This window comes from Diaporthe amygdali (assembly GCF_026229845.1).
Source record: "Diaporthe amygdali strain CAA958 chromosome Unknown NODE_6_length_1560011_cov_65_102424, whole genome shotgun sequence".
Lineage (NCBI taxonomy): Eukaryota > Fungi > Ascomycota > Sordariomycetes > Diaporthales > Diaporthaceae > Diaporthe > Diaporthe amygdali.
Genome location: NW_026517026.1, coordinates 295,954 through 313,129, shown reverse-complemented (window position 1 = coordinate 313,129; position 17,176 = coordinate 295,954). Strand labels below are relative to the sequence as shown.

At 52.8% G+C, this 17,176-nt stretch overlaps 7 protein-coding genes across 7 annotated transcripts; 3 read left to right on the top strand and 4 right to left on the bottom strand.

Annotated features, from left to right (window-relative positions):
* Window positions 1-218: 218 nt before the first annotated feature.
* On the bottom strand, window positions 219-2,714 carry J7T55_000847 (Transcription factor; the record flags this gene model as incomplete). Its single annotated transcript, XM_053140106.1, has 4 exons — window positions 219-1,454; window positions 1,624-2,100; window positions 2,170-2,197; window positions 2,269-2,714. The coding sequence occupies 4 exons, from the start codon at window positions 2,712-2,714 to the stop codon at window positions 219-221; spliced, it is 2,187 nt and encodes a 728-aa protein (XP_052996499.1).
* Window positions 2,715-3,547: 833 nt separating this feature from the next.
* Window positions 3,548-5,515, top strand: J7T55_000846 (uncharacterized protein; the record flags this gene model as incomplete). Its single annotated transcript, XM_053140105.1, has 5 exons — window positions 3,548-3,787; window positions 3,852-4,112; window positions 4,167-4,502; window positions 4,558-4,738; window positions 4,794-5,515. The coding sequence occupies 5 exons, from the start codon at window positions 3,548-3,550 to the stop codon at window positions 5,513-5,515; spliced, it is 1,740 nt and encodes a 579-aa protein (XP_052996498.1).
* Window positions 5,516-5,842: 327 nt separating this feature from the next.
* Window positions 5,843-7,357, bottom strand: J7T55_000845 (Heterokaryon incompatibility protein; the record flags this gene model as incomplete). The annotated part of the gene is made up of 1 exon (XM_053140104.1): window positions 5,843-7,357. The coding sequence occupies one exon, from the start codon at window positions 7,355-7,357 to the stop codon at window positions 5,843-5,845; it is 1,515 nt and encodes a 504-aa protein (XP_052996497.1).
* A 938-nt stretch (window positions 7,358-8,295) lies between these two features.
* Window positions 8,296-8,837, top strand: J7T55_000844 (uncharacterized protein; the record flags this gene model as incomplete). The annotated part of the gene is made up of 2 exons (XM_053140103.1): window positions 8,296-8,529; window positions 8,583-8,837. The coding sequence occupies 2 exons, from the start codon at window positions 8,296-8,298 to the stop codon at window positions 8,835-8,837; spliced, it is 489 nt and encodes a 162-aa protein (XP_052996496.1).
* Window positions 8,838-10,382: 1,545 nt separating this feature from the next.
* On the bottom strand, window positions 10,383-10,990 carry J7T55_000843 (mismatched base pair and cruciform dna recognition; the record flags this gene model as incomplete). Its single annotated transcript, XM_053140102.1, has 2 exons — window positions 10,383-10,631; window positions 10,694-10,990. 2 exons carry the CDS (start codon window positions 10,988-10,990, stop codon window positions 10,383-10,385), a joined length of 546 nt encoding a protein of 181 aa, XP_052996495.1.
* Window positions 10,991-12,255: 1,265 nt separating this feature from the next.
* On the bottom strand, window positions 12,256-14,060 carry J7T55_000842 (cysteine desulfurase; the record flags this gene model as incomplete). The annotated part of the gene is made up of 3 exons (XM_053140101.1): window positions 12,256-12,678; window positions 12,891-13,714; window positions 13,772-14,060. 3 exons carry the CDS (start codon window positions 14,058-14,060, stop codon window positions 12,256-12,258), a joined length of 1,536 nt encoding a protein of 511 aa, XP_052996494.1.
* Window positions 14,061-15,385: 1,325 nt separating this feature from the next.
* On the top strand, window positions 15,386-16,940 carry J7T55_000841 (BAR adaptor protein; the record flags this gene model as incomplete). Its single annotated transcript, XM_053140100.1, has 3 exons — window positions 15,386-15,421; window positions 15,498-16,848; window positions 16,918-16,940. 3 exons carry the CDS (start codon window positions 15,386-15,388, stop codon window positions 16,938-16,940), a joined length of 1,410 nt encoding a protein of 469 aa, XP_052996493.1.
* Window positions 16,941-17,176: the final 236 nt, after the last annotated feature.

Here is a 17,176-nt window from a genome sequence, read left to right as displayed (position 1 = left end):
AGCTAAAGGCAGAAATCATTGACATTGCCGTCACCATTCGATTGCAACAGATTATCATAGAAAATTCCCAATGATGATAAAGGAGAGGCACGGCTCTGAAGACTAGGTTGGGACCGAATTGCGACAAATTGGTCATTATAACTAAGTTGTGAAGCATTCGTCATGTGATGTATCATCACTTCGCTTTTCCTTGTTCCCCATAACTTGGAACGATGGCATCACCAACCTCGCGGATGCATCCACCTCCAGTCCATCGGGTTCAGAAATTGATCCATAACAACTTGCCTCGTAGCTTGTTCAGGTATCTCCGGATACGACCCAAGCCCTGGATCGGAGAGAAATCGCTCTTGCGGCCCCTGGCCGTCGAAGTTCACAGGCAGAGGTACAGGCAGCTGAGACCCGCCGACAGCGATGCCCGTGGGCCTAAAGCCGGGCTGGCCGGGGTCCACTTCCTGTGGTGAAGGGATCAAGAATGGCTTATTTGCCATGTTTTGAACCATCGAGACGATCCGCGGTGGCTGGATCGGCCTGCCCTGCTCCTTGCAGAGGGCTTCGCGTGCGGCCCACGCCTGCAGCACGACCCGGGAGAAGACATCAGAGATGCCATACTCGCCGGGTTTACAATGCGTGGCGCGGGCATCGTAGTTGTCGCTCAGGGTTTCCCATGCATTCTCGGCATGTTCCTCATCGGGGCGCTTCTCGAGGACGTTGAGGATGTGCACGTACGCGAGGGCAGGGACGTTTGAGTCCACGTGCCAGAGGAAACCTTTGGTTAGCGGCGAGGTCCTGAGTTTGGTTTCGCATTCGAGCATTCTCAGCGCGTGCGAAACAGCTGCGCTGCGCTGCGATTCCGTCTGCTGCGCAGATGATGTTGAAAGCCTTGAATAGTGCTCCAGCAGGCGAGTTCTCGCCAGGTAGGCGCGCGTAGTCCAGATTGTCATGAAGTGGAGCGGAATTTCTGGATCACAAGAGTTGATGTACTTGTCCTCGATATTCCTCTCCAGGACTGTCAGCTCCTCACCGTCTGGAGCAGGGCCATGCCTTGGTTTCGCGATAACATTCAAACATGGGTTGATAAAGTTGATGTGGAAAGCAGTGTGGCGTACAAAGTCTGCCAGCTCGCTGCGAACAAAAACAAAAAGCGCCTCGGTGGGGTTTTCATGGATTGGCGGCGAGCTCTTCATTTCTGGCCGCAGTTCAAAGTCGTTCACATTAAGGGGCTTCTTACAATGCCAAATAGGCGTCAAAGAAGTGGTTTTGTACTCGGTCATTTCGCACAAGCGGTGGTCGAAAGTAACTAGGGACCACCAGAGGCGCCTTCGCATCTCAGCATCAAAAGCAGTGCAATTACTATATGTAGCCTCGTCATTGATGCCCAATTTTTGTGCGATGCGTATGGCGACGGCAAGCGTAGATGATAAGGATCGGGGGTCCGTCTGTGGCCTCACAGAGACCTGAGAAGCATCTAGTCAGGCTGAGATATAGGAAAAGATGGGCTTAAAGAGAGTCGAGCGTGGTGAGGCTTACAAGATAGAGATATAATGCTGTCAAGCTTTCGACATTGCCGGACCGCAAAGCCCCGCAATTCAGGAGGGACTGCTGGCATGCAGACTGATAACATACCAGGAGCTCTTTCCTCGGTGATGCAAAAAAGGAACGACATTGCTCGTCGGTGAGAGACATAATTGCAACACAATATACGCTGAACATGAGGGACTCTAGCGTAGGACAAATGCTTGCTAAATCGCCGACGGCACTAATGATACGTGCCTGAAGGGTCGGAGTGTGTGTGACCTTGAGCAGTGGATCGATGTTTTCTAGGTAAATTTGCCAGAGCCTGAGGATTTGCACTTGTTCTGGATGCAGGGTGGACAAGCGCAGATGTAACTTTGGTACACCAAAAAGGAGATGGTCGTCGTCGTTGAAGCGATCATTTTGGTACGTATCATTGCGGTCCCACGCATTCTTGGTGACCGAGGAATGCACGCTTCGCTCGCTCTGTTGGACACGATCTCCAACGCCGCCCTGGCCGACCTTCTCGGAACTGGTGGCACCAGTATCCTCATTCTCGTCATCGTATCCACCATCAGAATTAATCGTCTTGTAATCATGTAATTAGTTACGCCACGTCTTCAGGTGCACGGAAGCAAGTCAAGTGGCCATACTTACTACACGGCTTATGGCATGCCAAAGATCTCTAGAGCAAAGAAAAGGCACCGGTCAGAAATGTTCGGCTTTCAGGAGTAGTGCAGGAGGGCCGCTGCTCACACAAGTTTCGAATCAGACTTGACTGGTGTGTTGTCTCTTGATGAGATTTCTGAGAGTGTGTCGTCTAGAGAGTCCGAGGCTCTCATGTCCCGGTCCCTGTCGCTGGTGGTCAAAGTGGTGGATGAGGCTTGCTCAGCTGATATGGCACCGGCACTGGTACAGGAAGAAAAAGTGGGGTGCAAAGGCTGGAAATCCACATTGTTCTGGCGGAGAAGGCCTTCGTAGTGTCTCAGACGCCCGAGCAAATCCCTCTCTGGAAACCTGCGGCGGCGCTGACGGGGCACCAGGGCAGCTGGCACGCAAGAAACGCCAGCGCGGAGACAGTGTGCGCAAGGGAACTGGCGATCGCATTTGACTTTGCGCTGCTGACACAATACACACGCAAGCACTCGCTGCTGCCTCGCAGTGACTGTGGCAGTATGCGGATCCGGTTTGAGACTGGCCATTGTACGGAATGCGGGCTGTATTTATGTGCGTGCATGTGTCTGGAATTTTGGTGTTACCTGACTGGCTGCTCGTGAAGACCTTTTTAGCATGTCGTTATATGACATCGCGTTACCACAGCAAGCATGAAACGTGCCAGGAAACGGAAAAAAGGAAAAGAAAAAAAAGGCAAGTGAGCATTCGAGCCGTCTCGGGCATTCATAGGTTGGTGTTCGGGGCCAGTCTTTTGCGGCTCGGGTCCGAGGCGCCAGTCCATGGACATTCCTAACTCCCGAGCAAGACGGGGGTTAGGAGTAGTCACTGTCTGTGTTGGGGGGGGGGGTGGCAGTAAGGCTGTCAATCGAGTTCACCTGAATATAAGCCCCAAAGCAGCCACCAGAGGGGTATAATTCAAATTTTTGGTGAATGGGAGACAGTTGAAATATTCACAACCTCTCTGTAAGTTCATGTTCAGTCAGACTTGGCAAAACAAAACTCATCATGTATTTGGGTCGTGGATAGCCGCCTCGGGCGTTAGTAACGCCCGAGGCGCATGCTGTGAGTCGATGCTGAGCTTGGTGCAGCCGTCACGATCGCGCACCCCCTTTAGCTCATGGGCTTTGCACTTCTCGACATTCGTATCCTATACTTTAGCGGCTTCTCTTCTGTGATATTTTCGTACAAATACTTGACGTTGCTGTTCTGATCTCACAGCGTTTTATTCTCCTTGTACAACCAGCCTGCTCAAGTGTTGACTGGTCGAAATAGCCAACTACCTTTATTTTTGCTCCCCAGCTTCTGAGACAGAGAGTTGATTTTGACTTGGAGAAATTGAATCTTGAGTGTCCAGGGCAAAATGGACAATCAGTCTGAAAAATCGATTTCTTCCCAGTCCCCGAAATCTGGTGCTGAGACCCTCCGAGGCGCGAGCACTCCGGCAAACGAGAAGACTTCTCGCGAAGACAACGCCGATGAATATCCTCCCATATTCATTGACTCTGAGTCAAAAGGCTCAAACCGAAAGACCAGATTTGTTATGGTATCGGTTTTTCTCAGTGTGTTCCTCGTCGGCCTGGACCGGACCATCATCTCAACAGTACGACGGAAAAACCCTAGCATGCACTGACTACCCTGATGACTTGCTGACCAGCTCTGCCTAGGCAATACCTCAAATCACCAACGAGTTCAATTCTCTGACCGACGTCGGCTGGTACGGAAGTGCGTACCTTCTAACATGCTGTGCCCTCCAACTATTGTTTGGACGGATCTACACCTTCTTCTCTATCAAGGGAACCTTCCTGACCAGCGTCCTTCTGTTTGAGGCTGCGTCTGCCCTTTGTGGAGCAGCTCCAAATTCGATTGCTTTTATCATCGGGAGGGCCATCTCCGGAATTGGTGCTGCTGGTATATTCGCTGGAACGGTAAGCTCAAATCCACATTCTCCATATACACAGCAACTGACTTTCCGTCACTAGATTGTCTGCGTTGTTTACGTGATTCCCCTGCATCACCGACCACAGGTGCAGGGCATGATGGGTGCCGTTATGGGTGTGGCGTCGATTGCTGGGCCGTTGATTGGGGGTGGTCTCACGTCCAACATCACCTGGCGGTGGTGCTTCTATCTCAACCTGCCTATCGGTGCTGCAGCAATGATTGTCATCTACCTCTTCCTCGACATACCCAACCGCGACGAGAACAACCTTCCTTTGACGAAGAAGCTGAAGCATCTGGATGCCCCTGGTACATTAGTGCTGATACCTGGTGTGATTTGTCTTCTGCTGGCTCTCCAGTGGGGTGGACAGACATATTCGGTGAGTTTCTCAAACTCATAATTCATGTTCTAGGCGTCCAACTTACAGTTTATAGTGGGGAAATGGGCGCATAGTGGCATTACTTGCTCTAGCGGGGATACTGATCATCGCCTTTGTCGCAGCTCAAGTCTTGCTCCCTGCAACAGCGACCCTTCCCCCGCGTATATTCAAACAACGCAGTGTTGTTTCCGGATTCTGGGCAACCATCTGTATCAACTCTGGGAACTATGTATTTAGTGAGTATCGTTTATACTGAATCGTTCTACTTCAGCGCCTTACCTTCGGTTACAGTCTACTTCATCCCGATCTGGTTTCAATCAATAAAGGGCTCCTCTGCTGCCCAGTCCGGCATCCAAACACTGCCTCTGATGCTGTCTTTAGTGGCTGGCTCCATATTCGGAGGAGCTATCAATGGCAGAATCGGATACTACACCCCACTCGCAATAATAGGCACTTGCATCATGTGTTGCGGGGCCGGGCTTCTCACAACCTTTGAGGGAGACACAAGCGCTGGAAAATGGATTGGGTACCAAATTCTGTACGGCCTAGGCCTGGGGTTGTGTTTCCAGGTCCCAAACCTTGCCGTGCAGACCTGTCTGCCCAAGAAGGATGTGCCGACAGGTCTGGCACTCATGCTTTTCGGCTCGTTGATCGGCGCGTCAGTGTTCGTCGCCGTCGGGGAGAACGTGCTAAGCAACCAGCTCGTTCAGAGGCTCTCCAGCCTCCCTGGCTTCGACCCAAGTCTTGTAGCATCGGGCGGAATTACATCCCTCCTCGATTCGCTGCCTCAAAGTCTGCGTGGGACGGCCCTCGAAGCGTACAACGAGGCTCTGCGGAAGGTATTCATGGTTGGCTTGATCCTGTCGTGCCTTACCGCTATCGGGACATTTTCGTTGGAATGGAAGACTGTCAAGAAGAGCCAAGTCGCGAAAGCTGCTGCTGAGGAAATTGGAGCAGCTGAGGAGAATGCTTCGGGAGGAAAGAAAGTAGGAACTGGCAACGCAGCTGCTTAAAGTGATTGGTGGGTTATTGTATCTATTAGTATATAGTAGATTGTAAAGTACATAAGGCAATGATAAAGATATTTGATTCTGAGACTGGTTGACGGTATAATGCTGCTTTGCATTCAGTCATGGAGCTCTGACAATACATTCTCATATTTCAATTGTTCCCTAAATGGTTCAGGTCAATTTGATGACGCAAGAAACGCAAGGAAAGCGGATTGATGTGTTTGAATTTGTCACACCCTTCAAGTAACGTTCAACTCCGATGGGTGTCAAATCTTAATTCATCTCTTTTCCAGCCATATCGAACTGATACGTGCGGTGCTTGCCTAAAGGCTAGACAAGCTCTATCTCAACTTGTGCTTTTCCATCAAAGAAGTCGCCTCTGAAGTCCCAAGATACGCCAATCCGGCGGTAAGTTCTCAAGTGCTCTGGCTCATTAAGACTGCTCTCACATCGCTCGAGAAGCAGCATCTCCGACTGGCCCAGCTCGAGACACTCCACCTCAACAGTGCCCTGATACATCCTATCTGCATCAACAATGTAATCCACGTGTCCGATGGTTTCTTCTCGGTGTGCCTCATAGGCCAGAACAAGCCCGCGGCTCAGGTCGACACAGTAGACATCGTCGTCAACGCAGCTTCTGAAGGAGAACTTTTCTTGTCCGTCTGCGCTTCTGACACTGACGTCCGACCACTCTTTTCTCCGTGCATGATCACTCAAGAGCGGCCTCATACGCCCTTTCACATGCACGCTTCTGACTGTTGTCTCAGCCAGCCCTCCTGCATCTGCATGACTGGGTTGGGATTTGACCAACACGAGTGTATGCTGTTCGTCGTCACTCCCACAGTGACGCCGCCTCATGACGGCTGGATGGCCGCAAGGTAACGAAGCCCACGACCAGGAGGGAATCCTCTGGTTCTCACATACTGGCTTCTGGACTTCCAGCAAGTACACTGACGTCCTCCAGGCTAGATCCACGGCGAATGTATCCCGCCATAGCCCGGCCAGGTATTCATCATTCTCTCGGTAACGATGATATCTCATAGCAATTCCCGATATTGCCGGAAGCTTGTCGGTCGGATTGGTCAAACTTCTCTTCGTAAAAGATTCGACCATGTCGTACCATCTCTCATGCAAGTTTAGGCCAGATCGGGACGCAGCTAGGAAGGATGACTCCGGCGGATGAGCAACGGCAGTAGAAGCAGAGTGGCCCCGAGATGCGCCTTCGCCTTCGGTGACTAGGCATTTGGAACAAGACCAGTACATTCTCTGCGGTGTCCAGTACACCATTCTGGGCGACAGATGCTCCTCTTGCAAGGTCCAAGCCCGGCTCGACCAAGTTGAACCCTGGATCAGCTCCCTGACTGACGGGCTGCGGATCGATATCCGCTTACTGGCCAGCTGACAAGGCTCGATATTATAGTTCCACGCCTGTCGAGAGTGAAACAATCCCGCCGAGGCACTGTCGACCGAGACTGCGCAAATAGTGAAGTACGCATTGGCGTACACCTCGTGCATCCGATTAGCTTCTGTAAGCCAATCCTCCACGTCTCCCTGGATTATGCAGACCGAGTCGACCCAAATATACTCCAAACCGCATCCTTTCGTCAAGGTTACTGCATCTCGAATGGTCGCTGGCAGCTCTGTTGTGGGGAAAGGCTGGCTGTGTCGGAGGATGAAATTGTCAGCCGTGGTCCTCCCACGCTGGGTCTGCTCGTCGTCGGGGCTTCCCCAGCAGTAACTCAGCGCGGTGTAATTGGCGAGGCCCATTTCCTCTCGAGCATCCACCAGCTGGACTTCTGAGGCTGATTTGATTTGCAGGAGGCGCGTGGGGTTTTTGCTGGACATATTGAGGTTACCGCATTCCGGATGGCCTTGGTTGCAGGCTGCTGCCCAGCTTCTCACTTGATTGTAGACAGATTTTGTGTCTGCTCTTGTTGCCAGTGACACGTCCGCTGGAGGAGTTCCGTCTTGGACAAAGTAAATCGTGCTCGATGTCAAAGCAGCTCTTGGGGAATTCGGACTGCTCTGTAGGCTAATACGAAGCGTCATCTTATTCAACTCAACTCCTGCCGTCGTCACGAATACCTGATGGGTACAAATGCTGAGATTGTGTGCATCAGATGTCGTCGATTGGTTCAGCAGGAATCCTCGACGGATGACGCGACATGTAATGCACCGAAGTGAACAGGAGTCTAATTCTTTGTAGCTATTATGGATCAGTTCCGGCTTGGACTGAGATGCTTGTCTTCCGCTTTTTGAGGTACGGCTAGTGATCCAGTATTGTATCAAGGCCTCGATTCTTCTGCATCCGCCGCACTTGGGCTGTCGATCGAGGCCTTGTTGTATTTGACAGAAGCCAGCCCTTGATGGGTTGCCAGGCTGCCCGTCCAGTGCATTCTGAAACCATTTCATGATTGGTAAGGCACATACTTTTCTCCATGAAGCTGAAGGCGAAGATGGCTTCACTGTCTAAAGATATCATGGGACCGGAGGAGCTGTTCATGGAAACGAGTAGGTTGATTGATGTCTCAGCTCAGCCACAAACTAACTGCAATGAGGCGGTAGGCAGACGTATGAAAGCAGGACATGGATGACTGATTGGTGCAGGCTCATCACCTTGCTTTTTGATGTATCCACAGTCAGCACTTAGATAATGTAAGCATAGCCCCCCCAGTGCTACATTAGCATCAGATCTCTGCGTACATAAATGTAGCCCGGTTCCTCCACGTGCATATTTCATGTACTTTCTTGGCACAAATATCGTCCCCACTTGCGCTAACAGCATGGCAAACGACGTCTTGCGGGCAGATGCACCTCGTTTCGCAGAGCTCATCAGTGATGCGGCAAACGACATGTCTTGGGCAGGTGCACACGTTTTTGCAATACTCAGTCATGCTGGCATGATGCTCGCCGGCGTTATCTGTTTCATGTTCAGCCCCGCTAGCTCAGATGATATTGTGAGAGGCAGAGTGCCGTTTGGAATTGCATCGACATTGCCCTCGGTGACCGGCATGTTGGTGAGTAATATCGACGATCACCACGCTGCTAATATACTGATCCGAAAACGCAGGGCATGATGGGGGCATTTCTGAACTTCGTGCTCTATCAGTTTCTGACGCAAGTTAACCAGCCCACTGCACTTGAGTTCCCGCGACAACTTTACCACAAACGACAGAGTACCATCCTAGGCGGACTTCTTGTTCTATCCGTCCTCTGCGCCGGTGATCTGGCCCTAGCAATCAATTTATCTATTGCGGCTCGACGCTATGAACAAGTCTCGTCCGCGTTCTGGGTTATAGCCGTCATCGCTACTATCGCTGTGTAATAATTGAACCCTGTTTCATTCATTGTCATCTCTGAAGTGGAATGCCCGAAAGACTAACTGTGCTCTCTATGTAGTTGTTCATGCGCTGTTGCTTTTGTCGCAGATCTGAAGAAATGGTACGGCCAGTGGAGACCAGACTTTTTGGATAGTTTGCAGCTTGAAGAACACCAAGAGCAATGGCTTGAGGATGAGTCGATGGGAAGCGATGCGCCTTATTCCGACGCGGTTGACCAGCCCCAACGAGAGAGCTGAACACGGATGACAGAGAATAATTATGATATTTCATATTGCTAGAGCACTCCCAACGGATCGCAGATCATATTAAGAGTACCTACGTAGGTTTCATCACACTTCATCACTGGTGATTGTGGAAAAGTAGTACCATTATCTTGGACGCGTGACACGCACGGAAAATGGGCGACTTCGAGGCAGAAGCGCAAAGCATACCGACAGTACACGTGATATGCAATTTATAAGTGACAACATACGCCTGAAGATTATCAAATGTTTCGATTAGGTAAAACAAAGTTAAACAATGCCTACAGGTGGACGAGATGGGAGGAAAAGGGTAGTGTTCGCTTTCACTGACACGCCAGCAAGTTCCGTATAATATATTGCACTAGGCGTGGCTTGATGCGACCGCTGAAGTCAAGAAGCCCACTCACGCTTAGTTTGTTGTTACCTGAAAGGCTTCAGACCGACTCATCGCTGAAGCCCGTCACGACCAAAACAGCGGCGCACACGCAACCCACCTAGTCCAGCGAAGGCGCTCGAGCCGACGACGGAGCCGACGCAGCAGCCATTCTCAGAGCAAATGCCAAATACGAATAGAAAGAGAAAACGAGACCTCTGGTACCAAAAGCCAGCACCCAGAACTTCATAAAAGAGAGCGTCAGCGCCACAAGAACAAGGTCTTGGCGATCGTGGTGGCCGAGACAGGCCTGGATCCGATGGATCTTGAAGATGAAATGACGTTGCGCGGAGGTGGGGTTCGACAACCTGTTGAGCCTTATCATCAGGGAGCAGCTGCGCGAGCGGCTAGAGGGAATCGATGGTAGCCTGTTTTTCTGGCACCCGGCGTGGACGCTGGACACCATATTCGACTAATTGTGAATCAGTAGAACCTGCAGCGTATGAGTAAATGGATTCCCCCTGCCGATGTGGATCCTCTGAGCAATGTGGACATGGCAGACTCATACGTTTACTTCCTCGTGTTGTTGAAAGCAGATTTATTGACTGTCAGAAATATGTCGTTGGAGTTGAACATGAATACTAACACAGCCTGTACGCGGGATGGTAAGCAGCTCTTGGCGTTGTATACGTAGCGAGAATATCACAGGTTGTTGTGAATAGACAATGAAGATTATGCGGTGTAAATATGCTTCGGATTATCTACCTAAGGCCGTACCACAATGCTTTCATGAAATCGTGCATGCCAATGCATCGGTCACTGCTACTTTCGTCCATTCGGGGTATCAAATTCAAATCCTCGCAAGTAACCCATCTCCTCGCCCCAGATTCAGGTCCATTCGCAGCGAAATCCCTTTACTTCTTGGACTCGGCCTCAGCCTGCTTCTGGATGTCGTGCTCAGCACCGCGCTGCTGGGTCTTGCCGGTGTCGTGCTGCTTCTGGTACTCGGTCTGGGCGGCCGTGTTGCCAGTGATGCCAGCGACGGCGCCGCCGACGGTGCCCGAGACGCGGTCTGCGATGCCAGAGCCCAGGTCGTTCAACTGTCCCTTGGCCTCCTGTTGCTGGCCCTCGAGGTTCTGGTTGCGGCCCTGAGTCTTCAAAGACTGTTGGTGGCGTTGTTAGCATGGTGACTGCGGAAAGTAGGTTGGAGGGTGAACAAGCTTACCTCGGATCCGACCAAGTTGCCAACGGTCTCCTTTGCGGAGCCGACAGTCTGGTTCCAGCTGCCGGCGGCGCGGTCTGGGTCGTCTTTGGTGGCACCTGAGGCGGTGACGGTGGCGCCAGGGACCTTGACGGTAGCCTGAGAGGCGTCGTGCTCGGCCGAGGCCTTGTTCTGCTTGGCATCGCCCTTGTTCTGGTCGGCGGTGCTGCCCGTAACGGCGCCAATAGCAGACTGAACTGTGCCGGAGACGCTGTCAATGGCAGCCTGGAGGGTGGAGGTGTTGTCCTTGTCGGAAGACATGATGATTGTTGATGGAGTGTGAGGTTGTTTTGGTTTTTGTGGAAGAGAAGCTCGAGTTGCTTGTGTTTATTTTGTGGTTGCTGTGAGGATAGAAGAGTCACAACAGAAGTTGATGAAGGCGAGGGAGCAACACCTTTTAATATTTAGACCAAGTGCCCCTCCCAAGCTCCTACCTGCCGTGTACCCAGGCAGCCTTGTTTGCCTATTCACATGCACTTACGTACCTTCCCACTCCCTAGTGGCCCCCGCCTGCCTCAAGCTCGTGAGACAATGCGTTTTGGGAGAGCAGTGGCGCGCCGCCCGCCTTCCTCAACGGGGGGCGGCGATGACGTCAAAAGACGGCCAGCCCTTTTCACGGCCAGGGGGGTGATGTCACCACCACATCTATACACCTGCACCTGCACTTGCCCGCGCTACAGCTCTTGCACTCTTGGTCTAGCGGCCATGATTGGCACCAACCATTTGCCCTGCATCCGTCACGCTACCAGGTGGCTCTTTGACATGCGTGACATGTTTCCTCTGGTCTTTGCGCGATGGAACGTGGCCTGGATCTATCATCTCCGGCCGTAGTGCAAGACACCTACGTAATTGGTGGGTGGGCCTCATTGATGGTCGCGGAATGGGAGGCGGAAGGAGAATAATCCCAGGAGCCTAGCTGGTAGGCAGATACGACTGTTGACACACACCTTGCCAGGAGACGAGACACCTTGCCTCCCTTGTGACAGACTGGCTATTGGACCATTCGTCCAACAAACCTAACCCACCAGAGGTTGACAGCGGGAAGTATTAGATCTTGGCAGTCTACCACTCTCTGGACATTCAGCTTTCAACTGCCGGCATCGCATGTGTGCATCTGGTTGGCCAGACAGCTGTTGTTGACTTGGGCACCATCCAGGAAGCTCGCCATATTCCGTCACCAGCATGGAAAGCCATATCATTTTAGCGCGGCGAGCGACGGCCTGATCTTTGTCTCGTAACTGTCATAACGACCGCAGAGTATATTTCCTTGCTTGTACATACCCGCCCATTTCATCAGTCCAGAGTGACGTGCTTGCTTGACCGTTATCGTCCATGAATGCCCTAACGCCGCAAATTGAGTTTGTTGATGTTGATCGTCGGCGAAACTGTCCCCTTGCCTGCCGAGTCCTGAACCATGGTATCTCCCAGTACGAATTATTTACAACAGCTTGAATGAAAGTAATCTCTCCGCAACACGTCCGCGGTGGGCAATGTGTTGCCCAAGGGTTCAGTGCCACTCAATTTGGCTAATGTTGGCTCCACTGGATGGTGTTGAGGTCGATGCCCTCCTGCACCAGCTCCCAGAGGGGGCTCAGCTCACGGAGGAACGTCACCCGTTCCTTCACAGCCTTCAGGACGTAATCGATCTCGAGGTCCGTGGTGAACCGGCCGATGCCGAACCGGATGCTGGAGTGTGCACTTTCATCACTGTTGCCCAAAGCTCTCAAAACGTAGCTGGGTTCCAACGATGCAGATGTGCATGCACTGCCAGAAGAAAGGGCGATGTCCTTCAGAGCCATGAGAAGAGACTCGCCCTCGACATAGGCAAACGAGACGTTGACGCAGCCAGGGTAGAAGTGTTCTGGGTCTCCGTTCTGGCTGGTGTGCTCGAGGGCGAGGAGGCCGTTCAGAAGCCGGTCGGAGAGCGCCTTGATGCGCTTCGTGTCGTACTGGTTGCAGTGTCAATATCAATGACGAACAAAACATGCATGAGCAGCCTTAAACAACGTGTGCGTGAAATGGTTCCAAATCAGACAGAGTGCTATTTTTCAACATGAAATTCCTTGTCACGGGAATTCAGAAAGCCATGCAAGTACAGCATATCATCAGGTGGGAGGGGAAAACAAGTGCTGGGGCTCGGTGGGTGGGGCTCCAGACTTACCGGCATCTCTTCGTAGGCGATACGGCACGCCTCTCCAAAGCCGACCACCAGTGGCGGGGCGAGGGTGCCGCTCCTTAATCCTCTCTCCTGACCACCTCCGCTGATGATAGGGTCGATTCTGACACGCGGCCGTCTCCGGACATAACAGGCACCAATGCCCTTGGGACCGTAGATTTTGTGGGAGGAAATGGACATCAAGTCAATGTTCATGGCGTTAACGTCCAGTGGTATCTTGCCGACAGCCTGCGCGGCATCTGTGTGGAAGAATACTTTGTTCTCTCGGCAGAGCTTGCCAATCTCCGCGACTGGCTGGATTACCCCGATCTCGTTGTTGACGGTCATGATGCTGACAAGTGCCGTTTCGGGCTTGATGGCAGCCTTGAGCTCGTCCATGTTGACCAGTCCGTTGTCCATCACGGGTAAGTAGGTGACCTCAAAGCCTTCATCCTGCAGATGCCTGCAGCTGTCCAGGACGCACTTGTGCTCGGTCTGGGTGGTGATAATGTGCCTCTTCTTGCCGGAGCGGCCGAAGAATCTTGCCACGCCCTTGATGCTCATATTGTTGCTCTCTGTAGCGCCGCTGGTAAAGATGATTTCCTTCGGGTCAGCGCCAATAAGCCTCGCAATGTGCCCTCTTGCTTCCTCGACCGCCTTCTCGCTCTCCCATCCGTAGGCGTGTGTTCGAGAATGTGGGTTTCCGAAGACGTTGACGTAGAACGGAAGCATCGCATCGAGCACGCGTGGATCGACAGGTGTGGTGGCCTGCATGTCGAGGTAGATCGGCCGTTGACCCTCATCCATCAATGTAGCTTCCTTCAGGACCTCTGTTCAGGGTCAACAAACGAGCTCTCACACTGGCCGACGGATCCGAGGGCTCTTACCTGCCATGGGACTGACGAGCATATTTCCATCCTGCTGTGCTCCCATCGCGACACCAGAGTTCTGCAGAGCTGCCTTGTCCAGGCGTATCGCAGTCTCGATCTTGGGCTCCGCCACTTGTGCATTGTCTCTCTTAGTCTCTGTGACATAGCATCGCCGTGATGCAGTCTGGGGCAGGACTGTCGCCACCTGAGGTGTCCGCGATGCCCGTCGCAGAGAAGCTGATAATGATGTGTTCCTGGAGGTCAGGCGAGATGCCTGCCTCAATGCAGATGATCCGATGCTGGACATCGTGAAATGTGGAAAGTATAGGGGAGGGTGGGTTGATGTGGACAGAAGAAGATGAAGAAGGGGAGCTCGGAGGCGTTACAATCTGATAATTTTCTCAGGATGGATGCTTGATGAATCAGTCGGATAGCGGCAGTTCGTCGGTGATCGGAGCTGCGGAGCTAAGATCTGATAAAGGAAAGCGTCTGAGTGGCCAACAAGACCGACTGAGTAAGCACTGACGGGGCACCGTCCCACCCGAGCTTTTTCAGTGCCCGCATTCGTTCAACGGAGTATCTGTAGAGTGCTTGTAGTTCCTGCGAAACCGGCTGCTCCGGTGGGAACTATTAGCATATTGATGCTACATGCGGACATTGATTATGGCCAATTTTTAACCCTGTGCATAATTGATAGAGATTGATGAGACTGTAGTAAGTGAAGTGCAGAGCACAGTGGCGACATAAACGGTACGGGTTGCACGGCACCGTGAGCCAGTCACATGTGCTAACCCGCCCGTACTCGTACTGCGCAGTACGTACCGATGAGACGGAGAGGAGCAGCACTAGGGTGCCACTGGGTGCATACACTGTACAGTACAAAGCAAAGCAAAGCGATGACGCATGTCCACCAAGCCCCACCGTCTGGGCACTGACGTTTCTGGCCGTGGCAGTGAAATCGAAGTTGCTGGATGAACGAGCGAGGCCTGACAAGACCTGGAATTGAGCTGCCTGAACCTGACCTGATTTGACTTGGGATGAGCATAAGCATCGTCACCACCGACTCTCAATTACAGTTCTGTTCCCTTACATAGCACCAATACATCGGCTGAACCCTCTTGCCCCTTACTGAAACACCTGAGATCATTCAGAAAACTACCGACGTCCTCACATAACCGCCAACACCACCGGGCACCTCGACTCCGACGATCCCGCGCGACCTCGGCTCCGATCTCTGCTCGACGGGACCCTCATCTGACCCGTTCCCTGGACCTGCACCCGGGTTTGCGATGCGCTATTACCTTGGTCTTGGCCCAACATCCTGAGGAGCAAGGAGCTGACGGGTGCCGGCACAGCCACATTGCCGTCACCGAAGTCCTTTTGCAGATCGCTGCAAAGTCATAGTTGCCAGACAGTCACCTCCGACATCTATCATCATCATCTTCACCTCCCCCGCGGGCTATTGCGCTGTTCCTTGCTACACCACACCCACCCGCACCGACAACCTTCATTGCGCTCGCAACCACCAAACCCGGTACCGCGAATTCTACTGAGGCAAAACCTGACCAAGTTCGCCTGATCGCAACACCTACGAAGCCAGAGAGCGAGGGAGGCGCATTCGATTGAGCAAAGATGAGCTTTCGGGGGTTTTCCAAGAGCATAACGCGGGTCAGTGCTGCACACGAGACCTCACCACCCCCCGCCCCTTTTCCCCCCACCGCCACTGACGTAGATGCACGAGTAGGCGCCGCAAACATTCAAGCACAAGTTCAACATTGGCGAGCACACGAAAGATGCCGTCTATATCGACTCGGAACGGCGGTTCCAGGAGCTGGAGACCGAGACCAAGAAGCTACACGACGAGAGCAAGAAGTACTTCGAGGCCATCAATAATATGCTGAACCACCAGATCGAGTTCTCCAAGGCAATAGCCGAGATCTACAAGCCCATCAGCGGCAGGATGTCCGATCCGGACTCTCTGGTAGTGCACGCGAACCCGGAAGGCATTCAGGCCTGCGAGGAATACGAGGCTGTAGTGAAAGATCTGCAGGAGACGTTGTCACCAGAGTTGGAAATGATCGAAAGTAGGGTTATTCGACCTGCCAACGAGCTGACGGACGTCATCAAGATCATTCGCAAGCAGATTGTGAAGCGCGAGCACAAGAAGTTGGACTACGACAGGCATCGTGCGACCCTGAAGAAGCTTCAGGACAAGAAGGACAAGTCCATCAAGGACGAGAAGGCTATGTGGAAGGCCGAGAACGACGTGGAGGCGGCCACCCAGGACTACAACTACTTCAACGATCTCTTGAAGGACGAGTTGCCAAAGTTGTTTGCTCTCGAGCGGGAGTTTATCAGGCCCCTGTTCCAGTCATTCTACTACATGCAACTCAACATCTTCTACACGCTCCACGAGAGGATGCAGCGCTGCGACATCGGCTACTTCGACCTGACACTTGATATTGAGGAGGCCTTCCAGCAGAAACGAGGTGACATCCAAGAGCAGGCCGAGAAGCTGTCGATAGTCAAGTTCAAATCAACCGGCCAAAGGAGACCCCCCAAATACCAGCCGAAGCCAGCAGCACTTGAGGGTAACCGGCCGGCTGGCCTACTCACCCAGGGCCCCACGAGCCCGACACCCTCGACCTCAACAGCGGCAGGCACGTCAGTGCTTAATTCCGCATCACCGGCACTGGGGTCGGCGACACAGGGGTTCGGGTCTGCTACACCAGGTCTCGCCTCTCCATCGTCATCTGCGTCCAAGACAGGATTCCACCAGCGCACAGCGAGCGTAGAGAACCCGCCTCCGCCGTACTCCGCCGGGCCGACGTCTCCACCTCTGACAAGCCCAAAGTCGGCATCCCTGGCCGCAGCGGCTGCTGCAAAGTCTAAGCCCCCACCGCCGAAGCCCAAGCCAAGCAGGTTGAGTGCCGCTCCGGCCGCTGAGATGGTGACGGCGCTGTACGATTACTCCGCGCAGGCAGAAGGTGACCTGAGCTTCCGGGCCGGAGATGTCATCGAGATTGTGAGCAGGACACAAAATGAGAATGAGTGGTGGATCGGAAAGCTCCAGGGCAAGCAGGGCCAGTTCCCAGGTCAGTATATGATATCTATTCTTTCGGGGAGTATGATGAGGAGACGGCTAACGAATCCTTTTCCAAAAGGCAACTACGTCAGTCTAGGCTAAATCAACCGCTGGAATCCGGGAGGGCGTCCGCCCCGCCCCGCCATGCCTCTAGAGCTCCGCGGAGTTACTACATGCTGGAAGTAATAGGGCGATGGGAAGCTAGCTGGCTTCTGTCGACTGACCGAACGATCGTTTTGTCTGGAGTACAGAAAAGGATAAAGCATACAGGGTGTCCTTGAGCAATACCCCGCAAGTGCCGTTTTGCGTTTTGTTTTGGTCTTCTCTGTGAGCGGCGT